Source organism: Prionailurus bengalensis, chromosome A2 (genome assembly GCF_016509475.1).
Source record: "Prionailurus bengalensis isolate Pbe53 chromosome A2, Fcat_Pben_1.1_paternal_pri, whole genome shotgun sequence".
NCBI lineage: Eukaryota > Metazoa > Chordata > Mammalia > Carnivora > Felidae > Prionailurus > Prionailurus bengalensis.
In genome coordinates, this window is record NC_057348.1 from 62,233,220 (window position 1) to 62,254,473 (window position 21,254).

Consider the following 21,254-nt stretch of genomic DNA (forward strand, 5'->3'; position numbering starts at 1 on the left):
CTTATCTATTGGTTATTTTTTAATTATTTATTTATATATATATATTTTATTTTTTTGCTCTTTAATGTTTATTTTTGAGAGAGACAGAGCACAAGCAGGGGAGGGGCAGAGAGAGAGACACACACACAGAATCTGCATCAGGCTCCAGGCTCTGAGACGCTTGAACCCACAAACTGCAAGATCATGACCTGAGCAGAAGTCAGGTGCTTAACACCCTGAGGCCCCCGGCACGCCTATTTCTAAAACTTTAAAATTTTTAGTTCCAGGGTAGTTAACAGACAGTGTTGAATTCGTTTCAGGCGTACTACGATCAACTACTCTCAAAAACAACCTTCTCTTGGCCCTACAATCCCCTCGGCACACGATGCTGTGACAAGTAAAAGGAAGCCCCTGTCACTCTTGGTCTCTGCGCACAGTGGAGCAAACATTTGACAACGCAACGCCAAGTCTGGATTACCCGCATGACCGGGCGGGCGGCACACCCTGAAAATTCATCACAACATTACCTGAGAGCTGGTGAACCGCACTCAGGGTTAGTTCCGGTCACAAGAATTACCTTGTCGCCACCGAGTCAGTCCCAGCGCGCGCACCTGTGCAAACCCCAAATCCAGGCGGGGCGTTCGCACTGGGGTCACGTGTTCCGCAGAAACCTGAACGTTCTGCGGCGGAAACGTGGCCAAGGGCTTTTTAAAAAGTGTCTTTCAATTTGCAAAACAGGAATTCTCTCAAACACAGAAGGTATGGGGAAGGACTTTTACATGATCATTTCACTACCCATAGGCGGTTAGCAGAAATGGCTCTTTGCCGTTTTCCCAGGCACTTATTCATCCTCTTATTTATTTTTATTTTTTTTAAGTTTATTTTTTTAGTAATCTCTACACCCAACGTGGGGCTCAAGCTCACAACCAGGAGATCAAGAGTCGCATGCTCTTCCCACTGAGCCAGCCAGGCGCCCCTATTCCTCCTGGTTTTACAAATGCATTAAATAAACGGGAGATTGACAAGCAAATCTCGGTCTAGTTTTTTGTGGGAACTCCCTGGGGTGGAGCACCTGGGCGACCAGGTGGCAGGCCTCGCCCTCCAGCATCGCGGCCCCGCCCCCAACCGCAGCCCCCGCCTCCGCCCCCTCCCCGTCCTGGCTCCGCCCCTGCCGGGCCCCGGCGGTTGACAGGGGCCCGCGCTCCGCCCCTGGTCTTGATTGGCCGGCCGCTTCCCCCCTGGCTTCTCCGATTGGCTGCGAGCGCTCCCGCCGCGCCCACCGGTTGGCCACGGGGGCGTTGCCGGGACGACGCATGTTGTTGTGGTTTCGCGCCCGCTGGGAGTGTGGGCTGGGCTGCGCTGGCCCCAGCCGCCCGTGGGCAGAGTCGTCTCCGGCGGTGCGCACAGCATTCAGGGAGACCCTCGACCGGCGGGTGAGCGGGGCGGGAGGCAGGGGGCGGGGCGGGGGCCACCTGTCACCCCGTGCCCGGAGAGCACCCGGCCACCTGCATGAGTCCCGCCGCCACGCGATCACACGCTGCCCAGCTGTGTACCCGCATGGACATGCCCCTGCTGTATACCCGGCGGCGTGGATGTGCTCCTGCTGTATACCCGTGTCGTCGTGCCCCTGCCTTATACCCGTGTGGATAAACTCCTGCTGTGTACCCGTGTAGTGTGCCCCTGCTGAGTACCGGACACAGACTTCCCTCTGCTGTATACCTGGCATGGATATGCTCCTGTGTATACGAGAGTGTGTATGCCCCTGCTGTATACCTGTGTGGATGGCCTCCTGATGCGTACCGACTGTCACCTGCTGTCCCCTGTTGTGTGCCTGCGTGAACGTGCCCCTGCTGTGTACCCGCCTCCACGTGCCCCTGATGAGGTGCTCCTGTTGTATACCAGCATGCACATGCCCCTGCTGCATGGGGTCGTGTATGCCCTTCCTTAATGACGAGAGCCTGCATACCTGTCAGGTGGAGGTGGACGGAGAGGGCAGGCCCTCGGAAGTGGCCTCTACAGTCAGCACCAGGGGCGGTTCCCTCCTCACCCGTGGTCACCTGGTCCAGCCTGTCGCCTGTAGGCCCGCATGAGGAACACAAACAAGGAGCTGCAGGGCGCCGCCAGCCGCTATGCTCCCTGCGGTGAGTGTCCAGCTAACAGAGCCCGCGTTCGTGTTCGCTCTGCCGAGGGAGGGCTGGCCCCCAGCCCAGCGTCCTGAGCGTGTGGGCACGTGGGGCTGGGGTGAAACTAACGGGATACCCTCAAAGAGAGCTGCTTCTGTGCCCCAGGGTCAAAGCAGCTTAAAGGGAGACATTAAAAGAAAAGGGGGGGGGGGAAGCAAAAACACAGCTAGTCTTCTTTTTCTTTATTTTCGACAAAAGAAAACCAGGTTTCCCAGTGTTGTCTCAGCTTCTGGGGGGTAAGATCTCTGCAATTTTCCTGTAAATGGTTTGACCGTTGGTGAGCTGCTTCCTCCAGTGTTGATCCAGGGACTTCCTATCTCACCACCCATCTCCCGCTAGTACTTTAATCGCCTCCACATTTACGTGCTGGATGCAGAAAACAAGAATTGGGTGGAGGCTGGTGGGGCAGTGGGGCTTCTCACTCAGCAGGGTTTGAAGCTGGGCAGAACGGAAGGAAAAAGAGGTGCATGCTGTGGTCTGTCTGGGACTCTTGTTTTGATCCCCCCCTTTTTAAAAATTTTGTTTAATGTTTATTTATTTTTGAGAGAGAGAGAGAGAGTGTGTGTGAGCAGGGGAGGGGCAGAGAGAGAGGGAGACACAGGATCCGAAGCAGGCTCCAGGCTCCCAGCTGTCAGCACAGAGCCCAACTCGGGGCTCGAACCCAAGCACCTCAAGATCATGACCTGGGCTGAAGTTGGCCCTTAACTGACTGAGCCACCTAGGGCCCCGATTTCTCCCCCTTTTGTGAGGGTTCTCCCCCTTTCGTGAGGGCGGGATGAAAGGCTGGACAAGAGGATTTGATGCTCCGCTGGGAGCCACAGGGCGGGAGCTGGCAGTCACCTGCCTCACTCACATCTGCTCAGAGGTGTTAGGAAGCCTGGCCGTGGCATTTCTAAATGAGCTTGTGAGATCTGACTGACTGCTTTTGGTGACACCGTGGCTGTGCTGGGCACATGGGTGTGTGTTTCAGGGGGAGGGCTGACAGGTTCCTCTTTGCCTCCGTTGGCTCTCAGCCTATATGTGACTTCTCCAAGCCTTAGTGGCTTCCCCTGTATACACAACACCAATGGACACTGACAAACGGCAGGTACCATCCTAAGCACTTTTATACACTGACCCTTAACCTCAAAATGACTTGACGAGGTATCATTAACCCTTATTGATAGACCTCACACTAGCCCAGGATGGCACCTCCCACGGGGGCTCCTCCGCCCAGGCTTTAACCCCTGCTCTGCAAGGCGGCCGCAGCCCAAAGGCAGGAATATGGCTGTCTGCGGGGCTAAGTGGGCACGTAATCCTGCCCTGTGACTAGAAGTCTGGCAGCCCCTGGTCTTGGGTGTCAGAGCCCCTGTCTGCCTTCTCCTTATTGATAACATGAGGTGCTCCTGTCCTGCAGGTGGGGAGTCAGGGAGGGGCGCCTGGGTGGCTTAGTCAGTTGAGCTCAGGATCCCCAGGATCGTGGAACTGAGCCGTGTGTTGGGCTCTGTGCTGAGCGCGGAGCCTGCTTAAGATTCTCTCTCTCTCTCTCTCTCTCTCTCTCTGCTCCTCTCCTCTGCTTGTGCTCTCTCTAAAAAATAAAAATGAATAAAAAGAGCTGCTTAAAAAAAAATACCTGCATGATACCCAACCTGGTGGTTAAAAAAGAAAAAAAGAAACAAAGAAATCCAAATGATACTAATTGATCACCTTAGTAATGATAGTAATTGCTATACAAGTACTAATAATTTCTAAGTTATGGAAGTTACAAGACAGCTCTCATTGTTTTCACTGTGTGTGTGTGTGTATGTGTGGTGTGTGTGCTCCTTTGCTCAGTTATAAATGCCCTACTGGAGTAGATTCAGTGCCTGCCCGAAGCTTCCAGTAATGAGAACCAGAAGGTACACTGTTCCCTGTGGATTAATTAGTAATCAAAACACAGAGAGGAAAAATAAAGCAAAGAGTGCGTGCCTTCCTTCTAAAAGAGAAAATTTTTGAGCAGAATATGATGAGTGTAGGAAGCTGCTTTGTGCTTCCTCCTAAAGCTCCAATGATCTGTGAGCTTCTGCTCCATTCTTTAGACCTTTCCCAGTGCTTTCTTCCATTCTCAAAAGCATAATGCTGATTCAGCTCATTACTGTCCTTTAGACATTAATTTTTGTTATGTTTAAACATCATTCGTTTTGATGCAGTGAACCCAGCTTTAGTTACAGGTGGAAATCGGATGTGTAAGCTCTTACCTTTAGAAGACAATCATTCGTGAGTTCCTTGTGTGTTACATGAATCAACTTCTTCAACACGGTTTCCTGTGCTCCTACTGTATTAGAGTTCTCCAGAGCAACAGAACCAATAGGACGTCTGTCTATCTATCTATCTATCTATCTATCTATCTATCATCTATCTTGAAAGAGGAACCAGCTCACATAGAATCTGCAGGGAAGAGCTGTAAAATTCCTCCCTCCCCCTGGAAGACTTCAGTCATTTTCTCTTAAAGCCTTCCACTGGTTAGATGTGGCCCACCCACATTATGGAGGGCGATCTGCTTTAATCAGAGTCCACTAACGTAAATGTGAATCTCATCTGAAAAATATCTTCACAGAAGCATCTAGAAAACATATGACCAAAAATCTGGGCACCATGGCCCAGCCTAGGTGACACATACTATTATTCATCACACCTGTTGGGAGCCTGGCACTGTGTTAGACCCTGAAGGTCATGAATCTGTGACAGCGCATTCCAATAAGTGCTCGTAAATGTACGAGTCGCGTGTGTCACATTAATGGCATCTGTTGTATTTTACATTCTTCCTTCACTTTGTTTCCCAAGTTTTCAATCAGCAGGGATATTTTTTCTTACATTTGGACTAATCCGTTTCTGCTGCAGGGTCACCTGAAGCACCCGTAGTCCGGGTGTCCCCAATGTCTTCTCACTGCGGGATCATAGGTGGACCCTGGTCACTGAAGGTCTCTGGGGTTCCACCCCCACCTCTCATGCCTGGCAGGGCCATCCTGGACGCCCTCAGCTCCTGTGCCCACTTAGGGGCCCCGTGGGTCGTGGGGTTCAGACCAAGGAAGGGAGGAAGGGCAGACAGCGGGCTGCCTTCCTTCTCCTCTGGTTCATCCGTGCAGTGCCACACCTCCTGTCCCCTTGGTCCGTGCTCACTGCGCTCCAACTCTGCGGGACCCACTTAAGATTTCCTGGGAGCTAGGCTCAGCCACCTCATGTGCCCGCAGTCCGAGGAGGTCTCCCGTAACACGTGGCTGCCTGGCCGAGGTCATGGCTTCTGCTTGTCAGAGTCGCACTTGTGACTTCTCGCTCGTGGGGCCCCACTGTGGCCTCAACGCAGATGAAGGGAGCAGAGAGATTTATGTGCTGGGGTTCCCACACCTGAGAGGTGGCCCACCTGGGCTCCGGCCCCAGGGCGTGGGACGTGGGAGGTGGGGGGGGGCTCCCCACGGGGCCCGGTCCTGCCTCTTCCTGCTCCTGTCAGGCTGCTGGCCTCGCTCTCTGAGGCTGCTGCTGCTGTGATGGGTTTTGTATCTCAGCGTCTTTAGTATACTGAGTTCAACAGATCTTGGCCAGCACTGGCCACATGTCCTGGACGCTGGCCTGCAGTGTTTTAAGTGAGTGTGGACTTTGCGGGAATGTGTATTCCCCAATATATCCAGAAATGCAGTTTACTGCCAGTTCCACAGAGGAGAGAGAGCAGGGGACACACAGGAGGGGATCTGGTACCTTGGAGGACACCCTGTTGCTACCTCTTTGGAGCAGACGTGCAGCCTGTAGCAGAGGAACAGCAGGGCCTCATAGAGGGAGATCTTCCTTTGGGTGGGATCAGCGGCTTAACCCACACAACCTCAGCACAGGCATTCGAAAGAGAGCATTTTCTCCCCACTGGTCTCCTGTGATGGTGTCTCCTGTGCAAATGTCCTGTGGTGGTGTCTCCTGTGCTGATTCCTGTGGTGGTTTCTCCTGTGCAAATGTCCCATGGTGGTATCTCCTGTACTGATGTCCTGTGGAAGTTTCTCCCATAGTGATGTCCCGTGGTGGTTTCTCCTATACAAATGTCCCATGGTGGATTCTCCCATGCTGGTGTCCTGTGGAGGGTGAGATGCTCTCCCTGGCATAGCTATGTTGTGGGCAGTGGGGCACACCAACTTGAACTCTGGGTAACAAGCGGGCTTCCGGCCCCTCTCCTCCAGACTGGTATTACCACCTTCCCGTGAAGCGGTCCGAGAAGCCCATGGACGCCCCCCCGGCTTCCCAGATACCCGGCCTCAGTGACTTGAGTGAGCCTCCCAACGGGCACCTGCCGGGGCCGCGCAGGTACTGGATCAAGGAAACCGACTCGGAGTATGTGAAGCTCGCGAAGCGAGGCGGTCGGCCCGGTAAGAACCCCACACACGCCCCAGGGTCCCTGCTGCGTGGACAAGGGGATTGGGTCGCGCTGGTCACCCTTTCCTCCATGTAAATATGTTGCTGAAGAACCTAGAAGTTCTGCCCAAAGCCTTGGGACGCCAGGGGTGGCGGACGCAGCGCGGGGCGTGTGTAACCCACAGGATGTGCCCACTGTTGACAACAGCATTGACGAGACTGAATGTGCAGAACTGGCTTGTGAGAGGCACCTTTGCAGGGGTTACCCGCCCCATGTCATTGTCACTCGCAGAAGGTGTGTCCCTGCGACTTCGATGGCCTTGTGGGGACAGCCGGCTCTCCAGCGTGCCCAGTGCCCATTCCCACGGCCCATTCCCATGGCCCATTCCCGGGGCCCATTCCCGTGGCTCGTTCCCGTGGCCCATTCCTGTGGCTCCTTCCCGGAGCCCATTCCCGTGGCCCATACCCGTGGCCCATTCCCAGGGCCCATTCCCACGGCTTATCCTCATTGCCCTCGTCCCGGGTTCTAATGTGTTTTCAATAACAAAGACCCTGCACGGGTGTCTGCGGCGATGGTGGGGAACGTCTGCCTCGACCTGTGATTTGTCCGAGAAATACTGCCTGGTCATGCTCAGAGACTGTCGAGCAGGGGCAGGGGTCAGCCCCGAAAGGCTTTAGAAAAGTCCAGAACAATCCATTCCACTCTCTCCATGCAAGGCTGGGACAGGACTGTGATGTCCTTCCACCCCCCTCCCCGCTCCCCCGCCACTGGTTTAGGGAAAGTCAATAGGATCGCCAGCACAATCTGGATGGGTCTGCAGGTTAGACAAGACAGTCGCGTGTGCACTGACTTCCTGGTGCAGATCGTGGGCTGGGATCATGTGACAATTGTCCTCTAGAGCCTGCCGCCCTCAGGTCTGCAAGGGGGTCCCTAACTGCCCCCAAACAGCAGGGACAGTGACAATACCAATGGGGGCGGGGGAGGAAGAGGGAGGGAGAGAGGGAGGCAGCAAAGGTGAAATGAGACACGAGCATCTGGAGGAGGCCAAGAGGAATCCATGCTGTTCCTGCCACTTTCCCCTAATCTGAAATATCTGAAAACCAAAAGCGACATAAAGTGCTAAACATTCCCTACGGATCCTAAGCAATCAGTGACAGCTGGCTCAGGAGCAAGCAGGGCCAGACCCCCCCCCCCCCCCCGCGCCATCCCCGCCTTCCTGTTGACCCCTTTGGGGCCCCAGCGAGGCAGGGGGTTTGGGAGCAGGGTGGGTCTCAGGCTCTGTCCCTGTCCTGGGACTCCAAGGGGAGGCCCCGATTACCAGTTCCCCTCACCCACGTTCCCTGGGAAGCCTGCGAGGACAGCTGCACAGCCATGGAGAGCAGTTGGACTGTGCAGGGGTAGGTGAGGGGGGCAGCCAGCCCACAGTCCCCGTGTCCCCACGGATGTCACCTGGGATGGTGGATGTCGGCACACACGGGTGCCAGCTCAGTAGCTGGGCAGGATTTGGGGGAAGGGGTGCACATCTGGGCACGTGCACGGGCAGGTGGGGACCAGACACAGTCCTGCCCACCTGAGAGCCCAGAGGTGACCCTGGAAGTCACAGGGCACCCCCTCCCCCCCACACACACTGCTGTCAATGGTGACCTGTGTGCTCACAGCTGCGTCTTTTTGGCTCTGAGATCTGCTGAAGCACCTGGTGGTGGCCGGGACCAGGAAAGCCTCCCCGGTTGCATACTCCCTGCCGGACTGGTACATTCACCACAGCAAGCCGCCCACGGCTGAGCAGAGGCAGTGAGTATCCCAAGGCCTCCTGGGCCATCTCTGTAGCGAGAGGGTAGCTCATTGTGCATTTCATTCATTCATTTATTTATTTTTAAGGTTTGTGTATTTATTTTGAGAGAAAGAGAGATTGAGCAGGGGCGGGGGGAGAGAAAGAGAGAATCCCAAGCAGACTCCAGGCTCAGAGCTGTCAGCACAGAGCCCGATGTGGGACTCAAACCGATGAACCATGAGATCATGACCTGAGCCAAAGTCTGACGCTTAACCGACTAAGCCCGCCAGGTGGTGAGGCAGTCCACAGTTGGGCAGGGGTGTGGCATAAGTGATCACAGAGTCCCCCAAGCCTGCCTGAAGGAGAGGGGAGGGAGGGGGAGGGAGGGAGATGGACAGGAAGAGGAGGGGGAGGGGAGGAAGAAAGGAGGAGGGAGGGGGAGGGAAAGAGGGAGAAGGGAGGGAGGGAGAGGGACAGGAAGAGGAGGGGGGAGGGGAGGAAGAAAGGAGGAGGGAGGGGGAGGGAAAGAGGGAGAGGGGAGGGAGGGAGAGGGACAGGAAGAGGAGGGGGGAGGGGAGGAAGAAAGGAGGAGGGAGGGGGAGGGAAAGAGGGAAAGGGGAGGGAGGGAGAGGGACAGGAAGAGGAGGGGGAGGGGAGGAAGAAAGGAGGAGGGAGAGGGGAGGGAAAGAGGGAGAGGGGAGGGAGGGAGAGGGACAGGAAGAGGAGGGGGAGGGGAGGAAGAAAGGAGGAGGGAGAGGGGAGGGAAAGAGGGAGAGGGGAGGGAGGGAGAGGGACAGGAAGAGGAGGGGGAGGGGAGGAAGAAAGGAGGAGGGAGAGGGGAGGGAAAGGAGAGGGGACGGAGGGAGAGGGACAGGAAGAGGAGGGGGAGGGGAGGAAGAAAGGAGGAGGGAGGGGGAGGGAAAGAGGGAGAGGGGAGGGAGGGAGAGGGACAGGAAGAGGAGGGGGAGGGGAGGAAGAAAGGAGGAGGGAGGGGGAGGGAAAGAGGGAGAGGGGAGGGAGGGAGAGGGACAGGAAGAGGAGGGGGGAGGGGAGGAAGAAAGGAGGAGGGAGAGGGGAGGGAAAGGAGAGGGGACGGAGGGAGAGGGACAGGAAGAGGAGGGGGGAGGGGAGGAAGAAAGGAGGAGGGAGGGGGAGGGAAAGAGGGAGAGGGAGGGAGGGAGAGGGACAGGAAGAGGAGGGGGGAGGGGAGGAAGAAAGGAGGGGGGCAAGGAAGTGGCACCAGGCTGGGTGCTCCCACCTGTTTCTGCAGGATCCCTGCCATCTCCATGCCGGATTACATGGTGTATGAAGAGTTTAACCCCGATCAGAACAACGGTAACTATGAGTCCAGAAGAGGGCCTTTCGACTTTGACGTGAAAACTGTCTGGCAGAGGGAGGCGGAGGAACGTGAGGAGAAAAAAAAGGTGACGGGCGTCTGACAGCAGCGTCCCCCTGCTTGCGGCTCCCTGAATAAGCCATGTAGCCGATGGCTGTGTGTCTCGTTCATGGTTCTGTGTGTTAAATGTTTATTATTTTGAGAGAGGGGAGGGGCAGAGAGAGAGGGCGACACAGAATCTGAAGCAGGCTGTCAGCACAGAGCCCGACGCGGGGCCAGAACCCACGAACCGTGAGATCCTGACCTGAACCGAAGTAGGACGTTTAACTGACGGAGCCACCCAGGTGTCCCTGGATTTTTAAAAAAATTATTTATTTATTTATTTTGGCGGGGGGGGGGGTGGCGGTGGGCAGAGAGAGAGGGAGAGAATCCCAAGCAGCCTCTGCATTGTCAGCACAGAGCCCGATGCGGGGCTGGAACTCACAAACGGTGAAATCAAGACCCGAGCTGAAATCAAAAGTGGGATGCTTAACCGACTGAGCCCCCCAGGCGCCCCAATGTGGACTGTTTTCAGGATCTCTGAGTGCCACAGCACAGGTCTAGGGGACCTTTGAAATGCTAAAGGCCGCACAGCCCCCCATCAGGCGGGGTCATCTCTGGAGCCATTGACAGAAGCTGTGTGAGAGGTGCGGGTGACAGCCAGGGGGATGGGCACCCGTCAGGGACGACCCGGACAGCAGCCCTGTATCTTCACCTTGCTTCCGTGCACAGCTCGCCGGAACCGCCCACAGCCCGCAGGCCTTTGGCACGGCTAGAGTAAGACCTTGAACGTGGACGGGCGCCAGCCACCAAGTGAATCTAGTAGGTTGTGCTGGATTTGACGAGTGTCCAACCCCAGCCTCTGGTGAGGGCCTGGCTGTTCCCTTGCTCTTCCCCTCTGGGCCTCCAGGCGTGGATCTGGGACGCGGAGTTGACATGTGGCAGACAGGAGACAATATTTCGGCCAAAATGTCACCCGTGGACGGCCAGCATTATGGGGTCTCACACACCTGCAGGATCGTGTCTCGTCTTTCCCAAAGGCCCCCCTTTGTCTTCCTGTGAATGTTTGCAATACGTCCCTGGGTTTGTGGGCGTCCTTGTTTCTCTGTTCGTTTTTTTCTGTTTTCCTGTAGCATTTTCCCCTATTTCGTTACAATCTAATCTACACCTTTTTACCGAGCACCGTTCCAGGAGTTTTGACAAATGCACCCATTGTATTACCTCCACCACCATCAGGGCGCAGAGCCGGTCCGTGGCCCCCACACTCCCAAGGCCCTTTGCAGCCAGGCCCGGCAACTGCTGCGGAATCACGGAGAGTCTCCACGACGTAACCGTTTTATGGGACTTTTGTCGAGTTGTGTGGCCGGTGACGTAATGACCACGCTCACAGGCGGTCCTTCTCCACCGTCTGTGAGTCTCCTTCTCCTGTTTTCCCTCAACAGGTGCGGCTACCAGCCATCAACTCCAAGTACCCGAGCAAAGTGGGGACCCCGCTTGGCCCCAAAGAGCCTGCAGGAAGCAGACTGTCCTTCCCTCCCATGTAAGTGCACGGACAGAGCGAGTGCTGTCTGGGTCAGGTTCAGGTTTGGTCTCTTCGGTGCTCCGTTTGGGGGACAAAGTGACAATGATGGCAACAAGGCGCTGGGCTGGTGGCGGCCTAATGATGCTGGCTTCCTGGCAACACGTGTCGGAGACACAACGTTGATGTCACGCCCCGTAGCCCGGCCTCGCCCACTGGGCTCCTCGTTCGCTGGTCCTTCCCCCCTGACATCCGTTGTGGCCCCGCGGAGCACAGCCGTCCCCATCCACGTCTTTGCCGTGTGGGTGCCGAACTTCTCCAACCAGTGGTTCTGTCTCCGTGAGCCTGTGTCCTGCCTGAGACGCCCCTGGGGACCCTGTCCTCAGCGAGGCTCGCCTTTTAAATTCGGGGCCATCAGCCTTACGTGAGTGTGTTGTCCCATCCTGACTTTATCTGTCACCAAGGCCTGGACCCCGTGTCCGCAGCTGGCGGTGGGTGCTCTGACTGTGCACGGCTGGCAGAACCTCAGTTAGTGCCAGAAGTCACGTCACCAGTTATCCGACTGGTTCCTCCTGCAGCCTCCTGTCCCGTGGGAGATAAACAGCAGGACAGACCTGAGAGCACCACGCTGCCACTGGGGGTGGAGAAAATATATACTTAGAGGGTGGGGGACACTGGGAATACCCTTCACCACAGAGCGATTTGCAGGTTAGGAGCCCGAGGCTCAGAGAGAGCAGGTGACCTGTGTCACCTGTGCGACTCCATCCACGTCCGAGGCCCCTGTCACTCTTCAGCGTAGGTGAGACCCGCGAACGTGCAGTCGCTGACTTAATGGCAGATAGAAGGCAAAGCTGTGCAGAGAGTGGTAGATCATCTTTTGTTTTTGGAGTTTATTTATTTAAGCAATCTCTACACCCAACGTGGGGCTCGAACTCTTGACCCCCAGGCCAGGAGCCATAGGCTCCACTGTGTCAACCAGCCAGGGGCTCAACCGGCAGATGATCATTAATGTCAAGGAAGACCTCATTAAGAAAGCGATCATTTGTGAAAGAAATGGTAGAGTCCGGGCAACCATCACAACCAGGGGAGGGGGGTGTGAAGGTTTCGTCCCTGCGAAAAGCATCATCATTAGTTTTCTGCTTGGATGTCCCGAAGACAGGTGGTGGAAGGTGGATTCTGCAGGCTCTCGGCACATACAGGGATGATAGCAAGTGCGTTTGCTTTAAAAAAAAATTCTTTTTAACATCTGTTCATTTTTGAGAGCGAGGGAGACAGAATACTAGTGGGGGAGGGGCAGAGAGAGAGGGAGACGCAGAATCCGAAGCAGGCTCCAGGCTCCGAGCCATCAGCGCAGAGCCCGACATGGGGCTTGAGCCCACGGACCATGAGATCATGACCTGAGCTGAAGTTGGGTGATTAACTGACTGAGCCACCCAAGTGCCCACCAAGTGTATTTTCTTATGCTGAACACGGGGAGAGAGACATTGAGAAAGGAGAGAGAGAGAGAGAGAGAGAGAGGGAGGGAGAGAGAGACAGAGACAGAGAGAGGGACAGAGAATTATCCCCGTTGGGTTTTAAGGGGCGATAACATATCCAAGTTATTAGCAGTATGCTCACTGCGGACTGTTCTGGATTGTCATTAACCTTTGTACTGAAGTTTGGCACTAATTTCTCTCTTTTTGAGGCCCGGGCAAAAAACCAGTTCACCCACCAACTTTTCCAAACTTATCAGCAATGGGTACAAAGATGAGTGGTTGCAGCAACGAGCTGACTCGGACGGGAGGGCCCTGCGGACACCGGGAGCAGCCCCGCCGTCCACGTCTGCGCAAGACCCCGGAGGGCTCCAGGGTGGAGGCCCGAACCCAGACCCGGAGCTGCCCGAGGGCTCCGAGGACGCTCAAGGTGAAGTGCACCCCGCAGTCCCTGTCTGCTGTGGTTTCTGTTCCTTGGGACGGCCCCTCGGGCTTTTTCTTGTCTCATTTTGGATCTCGAGCTGAGTAATCTAAACACCACGTAAAATCCTACGGAAGCGTGGAGGTCACACATACTCAGGAGGATTGTACAGGTTTTGCTTTTGTCCTCTTTATTCACGCGAATCGCATGAGTCATGATCGCTGTGGCTTTGAGAGAGACGGAGAGAGAGAGCAAGGGAGGGGCAGAGAGAGACCGAGAGAGAGAATCCCAGGCAGGGCTCCCCGTGCACTGTGAGCGTAGAGCCCGGCGCGGGGCTCAAACCCACGAACCTTGAGATCATGACCTGAGCCGAAATCAAGAGTCAGAGACTTAACCCACTGAGCCATCCAGGTGTCCCTTTACGTTTTCTTTTAATTTCAAATCTTTCGATACGTCACATACACACAGACAAATAAGATACCAAACGATATCATATTTAGTGTCCTTTGATCTAAGATCCTGGCCCCTATGATGTGTGAACTTCTGTGTAGGCAGCCGGTCCCCTTTGGGGCAGGTTCATAAGAAGCCCTCAGGTATGTACACAGAACTCATGGTTCAAACTTGGAATTATTCTGTTATCCACATTTCTTTTTTTTAACTCTTTTTATTTAAAAAAAATTTTTTTTAGTGTTTATTTTTGAGCGAGAAAGAGAGACAGAGTATACGTGTGGAAGGGGCAAAGAGAGGGGGAGACACAGAATCCAAAGCAGGCTCCAGGCTCTAAGCTGTCAGTACAGAGCCCAATGTGGGGCTTCAACTCACAGACTGTGAGATCATGACCTGAGCCGAACTCGGACGCTTAACCAACTGATACACCCAGGTATAAACCCCTCCCCCCCATTATCCACATTTCTTAAACTTTGTTATTAAATTCTGAATAGTTTGGAAGTGTCCCTGTAATTAGATGTTCCAAATACTATATTAGTTTTGATTTTTACCAGTGATAGCAACGGGTGGAATTAGTCTTAGTTTTGGCTACATCCATCGTAAAGCCCATCGAGTATTGTTTACTTTCTGTGGCTCGGTGATTATTGGCCATTTGCCTATAGGCAGCTTGTTTTTTTCTCTTGAGGCTTCATTTCTTTGGTTAAGAAGGAAGGAGATGTGTTATGTCTCTACAAGCATCTGAAGTGCTTTATGTGTATGTTTGTCAGCAAGGTCTCTGCCTGCCTTTGCCAGCCAGTCCCTTACTCTGAGGGTAGCCACTCCCGACAGACCCCACGTGAGGGGATGCTGTCCGTGCACCTGCTTTGTGCCCCCACCACGGGGGCCCGGCCACTTCTATTGATGATGTGTCTTCTCTCCGTCGTAAAATGGATGTGTGACAAGTTCACATTTGATGCCAATAAAAAGTGCACTTTCAAACTTTTCCATGTTGGTTGTGTTCTGTGGCTCAGTGTTTTCAGTGATACAGCCTTTTACGAAGTCTTTTAAGTGATTATTTAAAGTATTAATTCTTGGGGCACCTGGGTGGCTCAGTTAGTTAAGCGTCCAATTTCAGCTCAGGTCATGATCTCACGGTTCGTGAGTTCAAGCTCCATGTGGGCTCTGTGCCGACATCTCAGAGCCTGGAGCCTGCTTCATATTCTGTGTCTCTCTCTCTCTCTGCCCGTGCTCTGTCTCTCTCTCAAAAATAAATAAACATTAAAAAAATTTAAAGTACTAATGCTTTTAAAATTTATTTTTGAGAGGGAGAAAGAGTGCAAGTGGGGGGACGTAGAGAGAGAGAGAGAGAGAGAGAGAGAGAATCCCAAGCAGTCTCCATACTGTCACCACAGAGCCGGATGCAGGACTTGAAATCACAAACCGTGAGATCAAGACCTGAACCGAAATCAAGAGTCAGACACTTAACCCACTGAGCCACCCAGGTGCCCCCCCAAAGTGCTAATTCATTTAGTACCAACTCTGTTTGACTAAATTGACCTCCTGTACTTGTTCTTTGTTACAGATTCTCCTTCTCCAAGTGAGTACTTCTAGAGAAACCGAGTGCGCCCAAATATGAAAAGTGTCCCCCACGCAAAAATATCGATGGACGGAGGTAGTTAGCTCTGAAGCTGAAGCTTCTGGGCAGCCGGGCCGTCTTTCTCCGAACTGCATGTGTTCTAACCGCAAGGGGGCGCCAGCGACACTTAAAAATCAGCGTCCTGGGAACACAGTTTGGGGGCACAAAGAGAAGGAGCAAGTCCGTCAAGATTCTTTTGCTGTCTTATGCGCATTCTCCAAGACGGGGGGGGGGGGGGGGGGGGGAGAGACGCCCTGGTTTAGTCCCGAGACCCGTTTGGTTACACACGGTGACAGAGGTCTCGATAATGGGACAGGAATGACCTGGCCCTGGGCGGTGGGGGCGCAGGGGAGCTCCCGCATGGGCGGCAGGTTCACAGGTTTCCCCCCGCCCCCCCCCCCCCCCCCCCCCCAGCGATATAGCAGGATGATTGTCATGGTCTTTCTGCACTGCCTTCAGTAGGTGGAACTTACTTTACTGCCAGTGAAATAGATGATCCAGTCAAGGAATTCTCGCCTGATATTAGCACAAGTTTATAAACTTTTCTATCAGGAAACAAATCATGGCAGGTGCTACATCATCCCTGTGCTTAAAGTAGAGAAAGGGGAAACCAACCCCTTCCCCGCCACCCCCCCCCCCCCCCATCATCATCTGATCTCAGAGGAACAGAAAGGCTGGGGAAGCCATACAGCCCTTGTCACCTGTGACTGGGTGCCCCTGCCTCCCTGCCCCTGGGTCTCTGAGGCTCCTGTCCTCACCAGAATCTCCCGTGCCCCGGGCCCTTCTCTTCTGGTTCCTGTTTCTTCTCCTGTCGGTCTTGGCTTTTAACTTGATCAACCACAACAGCCAACCCAGAACTTGCCTTTTCCCTCTGACTGGAAAGTCCTCCCCTGAGAGCCTGGCTCTTTCTGGATCTCAGCCAGGCTTCTTACTGATGCTTTTTTTTTTGTTTGTTTGTTTTTTTCCTTACTGCAATTTTTGCAGCCGTTCTAGTGTGTCTTTGGTGTGCTGGAAAGCTGGCCCGTCGCTACTGGCCCAAATTTCTAGTTTGAAAGAGCCAGCATTGCTGAAGGCACTTGGTGCCAAGGAAGGAGCCAGGCCGTGTCCTCTGGGGCTGGGGAAGCACAGGGACCCTTCGTCCTGCCTGCTCCTTCCCTTCGAGTTCAGCTCAGCACATTTCTATCAGTGTCCGCGGGGCCTTTTCAGCACACGGGGACACAGACCAGAAGATGGACGGGGCCCCTGCCCTTGTCTAGCGATGCACGGGCTGCAGACGGAGGTTTCCCGTACGATTTGTGCTTGGCTTGTGGGTGGGACCATGCGTTACATTTTTATGCAGACGTCAGGAGTAGTTTTCAAAAGTAGGTACAGAAACATGTGCTTTCTTTCTTTTTTTAAGTTTGTTTTTATTTATTTTGAGAGAGATAGAGAGCAAGTGGGAGAGGGACAGAGAGAGAGAGGGAGAGAGAATCCCAAGCAGGCTCCATCCACACTGTCAGTACGGAGCCTGACATGAGGCTTGATCCCATGAACCAGGATATCATGACCAGAGCCCAAACCAAGAGTTGGACACTTAACCAACTGAGCCACCCAGGAGCCCCAACATGTGCTTTCGTTTAGTTAAAATTAATAGGTTAAATTTCTTAATATACAGGGGCGCCCAGGTGGCTCAGTTGACGAAGCGTCCGACTTCGGTTCAGGTCATGATCTCGCGGTTCATGAGTTCGAGTCCCACGTCGGGCTCTGTGCCGACAGCTCGGAGCCTGGAGCCAGCTTCGGATTCTGTGTCTCCCTCTCTCTCTGCCCCTCCCCCCACCCCAAAATAAATAAACTTAAAAAAAATTCTCTCAAAAAAATTTTAAAAATTTTTCCTTAAAAAACTTCTTAATTTACAAAAAATGTGGTCTTTATTGCTCTTTCCCCGTCAACTCATCTCTTCCCTTTTTGCATTGCAGGGGCGACCACATCTCCATCGGCATCCATACCAGGAGAGCTCAAATAAGCCCCTGCGATCATTTTCTGATGGCTGAAAAAGATGTGACTGCATCACAACTATACTTCTGAGGCTCCTGCTGTATTTGACGAGCATAGATTCTTATGAACTAAGTTACCTTCTAGCCGATTGGGCATCACTGTTGCATAGATGGTACCAATGTTGGGTGTCGCTTCCTGTATTTCTCTGGGATGTGAATCATGGGGCTTGGGGACGCTGCGTCTCACTGGCCTGGGGTGTCCCAGTGTCTTGGAACCAACCCCTTTCCCCCCCACCCCCAACCCATCATCATCTGACCTCACCTGCTCCTGTGTGAGTCTCCATTGGTGACATTTCTATTGAAGTCAACCTATTTAGACCCTTAACTAGAAGAAACTCACAGTCTTTTCCATTATTTGGTCCTGTAATACCTATAGAGATGATATTCTCTGTTTCAAAAAAAACTTGAGAATATTGTGACATAGTTTACACTAAGATAAAATCACTACTATCATTATGCCTTAAAGTTGTAAACACCTGATGTGAAAGCATCATATCATATGCCAGTTTAAAATGTTTGCTAATCTTTTTTGCATAGGCTGAAATTCATATTACACATTTATTATTTTGTATCATTTAAGTAAAACTATGTCTCATTTTAATATTTAATTTAGTAGTTTTAACAATGGTTTTTTAACTAATCAGACTGAATTTTATTATTTTATAAATTTTGCGACTGCTACACGTAATTAGCATTGCAATGTGGTTTTATAAAGTTTTATTTATTTATTTTGAGAGAGAAAGAGTGAGAGAGAAAGCGTGAGCAGGGGAGGGGCAGAGAGAGAATCCCAAGCAGGCTCTGCTCTGTCAGCACAGAGCCCGATGTGGGGCTCGAACTCACGAACCGTGAGATCATGACCTGAGTGGAAATCAAGAGTCAGATGCTCAACTGACTGAGCCTCCCAGATGCCCGAACTGTAGTTCTTCAAACGAGATACTTAGTTGGGCATCTGTGCTGTGTGAGCAAACTGAGGAAACATTTCCATAGGGAAATGTGTGAGCATGAGACAGTGTGGATGGCTGGTCATATCGAGCAAAAATGGGACAGTCAACCCTGAAACAACCTGGACTTGAACTGTGCGGGTCCACTGACAGGTGGACATTCTACAGGACAGCATTACAGATGTGTTCTCTCTTCCTTATGATTTTCTTCATTTAGTTTTCTCTTCTCTAGCTTACTGTCCTGTAAGAACACAGTATGTGATCCATAGAAGGTACAAAACGTGTTCATCGACTGTTGATGTTATGGGTCAGACTTTTGGTTAACAATAGGCTGTTAGTAGTTAAGCCTTTTGGGAAAAACTTATATGTAGATTTTCAACTGTGTGGGAGGTCATGCAAATTATGTTCTGTAACCACATTGGAATCAATAATAGAAAGGAATAATGGAAATCAATAACAGAAGGAAAACTGGGTATTTCACAATTATGCAGAAATTAACACATTGGGAAGTGACTGACAGGTCAAAGAGGACATCACAGGGAAATTAGAAAATACTTGGAAATGAATGAAATAAAACCACAACGTACAAAAACGTATGGGATGCCGTGAAGGCAGGGCTCAGAGGGATATTTATAGCTGCAATGCCTGCATTAAATAGTAATAAAGATCTCAAAACAAAGAGACAGAGAGAGAAAAGAAAAGAAAGATCTCAAATCAACAACCTGACTTTACTATCTCAGGGAACGAGGAGATGAGCAAACTAAACCCAAAGCTGGCAGAGGGAATGAAACAAAAGAGATTAGGGCAGATATAAACGAACCAGAGAACAACAAAACAATAGAATCAACAAAACTGAAGCTCATTCTTTGAAAAGTTGCCAGCCCTTTAGTAGACTGGCTAAGACAAAGAGAAGACGCTCATCACTAAAATGAAAAATAAAAGTGAGACATCGTTAACACTATAGAAATAAAAGGACTATAAGAGAATACTAAGACAATTCTGTGCTCCGACAGAATGAGATAATCAGGATGAAGTGTGCATATTACCAAACTAACTCAAGAAGAAATGAGAATCTGGACAGATCTATAACAAGAGACTGAATCAGTAACAAAAACAAAACAAAACGAAACAACAACAAACCCCCAAAACCAAAACTGTCCAATAAAAGAAAAGCCCAAAGCAGGATGTCTTTACTTATAAATGCTAAAAGTCATTTAGAGAATTAAAACCAATTCTTCTCAATTTCTGTCAAAAATGGAAGAGAAAACACTCCCTAACTCATCCTATGAGGCCAGGAATATCCTGATACTAAAGGCTGATAAAGACATCACAAGAAAGTACTGAACAAATTACTGAAAAATCCTCAAAAAAAAAAAAAGCCCACAAAATAAGTTTCAAAGCAAATCTGCCAGCATATTGAAAGAATTCTAGGACATGACCAAGTGGGACTGACTCCAGGAATGCAAAGTTGATGCAACATACGAAAATCGATCAATGTAATAAAGTACCTTAATAGAATGAAGGGGAAAAAAACATGATCATCATTATTATGATCATCATAATTCACCCAGAAAAGTCATCTGAAAAGAAAATACAATACTCTTTCATGATAAAACCATCCGCAAACTAGGAGCTGAAGGGACTCAGGAGGAGCTGAGTCCTGGCTTTGCCAGGACCCAGCTGGCCTATAGGTTTAGGACAATCTCTATCCAACTCCCAGGGTGTATTTTTGCAGATATAGACAAGCTTATTCTAAAAGCTATATGGAAATGCAGAGGCCTTAGAATGGCTGAAACAACCTCTTAAAAAAATGTTTATTTTTGAGGGGGGGCAGAGTGAGAGAGGGGGGACAGAGTATCCGAAGCAGGCTCCGGGCTCTGCGATGACAGCACAGAGCCTGATGAGGGGCTTGAACCCACGAACCATGAGATCATGACCTGAGCCAAAACTGGACGCTCAACCGACTGAGCCTCCCAGGTGTCCCATGGCTGAAACAATCTTGAAAAAGAAGAATTCAAGCAGGAAAATTACTCTACCCAATATTAACGTTTACTATGTAGTTACAGTAACCAAAATACTGCAGCATTGGCAGAAAGGGAGAGACACACAGATGATTGATTAGAAGAGAACAGAAAATCCAGAAGTAGGCCCACACACAAATACGCTGCACTAACTTCTGTCAAAAGAACAAAGGAAATTCAATGCCATAGGACAGTCTTTTCGACAACAGGTTCTGGAGCCACCGTCCATCCATAGACAAAACCCACAAAAACCCAAAAGCCAGAGTCACCAAATCATGATGTTTAAAAATGGATCACGAGGGGTGCCTGGGTGGCTCAGTCAGTTAAGCATCTGACTTTGGCTTAGGTCATGATCTCTCAGTCCATGAGTTCGAGCCCTGAGTCAGGCTCTGTGCTGACAGCTCAGAGCCTGGAGCCTGCTTGGGATTCTGTGACTCTCTCTCTCTCTCTCTCTATCTCTCTCTCTGCCCCTCCCCCACTTGTGCTCTGTCTCTCTGTCTCTCTCTCCTGAAAATAAATAAACATCTTAAAAAATTAAAAATAAATAAATAATAAAAATAGATCACGAACTAAGATGTAGAACATAAAACAATAAAACTTTAAAGAAAACACAGGAAAAGTCCTCAGGATCTAGGACAAGGCAAATCACTTTTAGACTTGACAGCAAAAGAGTGAAAAGAGAAAACTGATAAATTGATCTCATCAAAATTAAAAGAATTCTTCACTGTGAAAGCTCATATGAAGAGGACAAAAAATGAAACAAAATAAAAACAAAAACAAAAAACAAGCTACAGACTGGGAGAAGATATTCGCAATGTTTGCAGATGATCTATCCAACAGAGAACTTGCATCTAGAATATACAAAGAGCACTGAAATCTCGACAAGAATAACCAAACAACCCTCCAAACAATCCATTAAAAAAATGAGGGAAAGACACGAACGAATACTTCCCCAAAGAGGGTATACAGATGTCGTAAGCACATCAAAAGGTGCTCAACACTATTAGCCACCAGGAGAGTGCAAAGTAAAAACCATGAGAGATCAATGCACAATGATCAGAATGGCTAAGGTAAAAAATAATTACACCACCAAATACTGGTGAGGATGTGGAGAAAGTGGATTTCA

At 51.2% G+C, this 21,254-nt stretch overlaps 1 protein-coding gene across 1 annotated transcript; it reads left to right on the plus strand.

The window, feature by feature from the left end:
- Positions 1–1,315: 1,315 nt before the first annotated feature.
- CA2H7orf57 (chromosome A2 C7orf57 homolog) lies at positions 1,316–17,250 on the plus strand. The gene is made up of 9 exons (XM_043588428.1): positions 1,316–1,412; positions 1,953–2,120; positions 6,341–6,526; positions 8,193–8,304; positions 9,555–9,708; positions 11,102–11,199; positions 12,863–13,080; positions 15,080–15,094; positions 17,089–17,250. The coding sequence occupies exons 2-9, from the start codon at positions 2,066–2,068 to the stop codon at positions 17,133–17,135; spliced, it is 885 nt and encodes a 294-aa protein (XP_043444363.1). The 5' UTR covers positions 1,316–1,412; positions 1,953–2,065; the 3' UTR covers positions 17,136–17,250.
- The last annotated feature ends 4,004 nt before the right edge of the window (positions 17,251–21,254 follow it).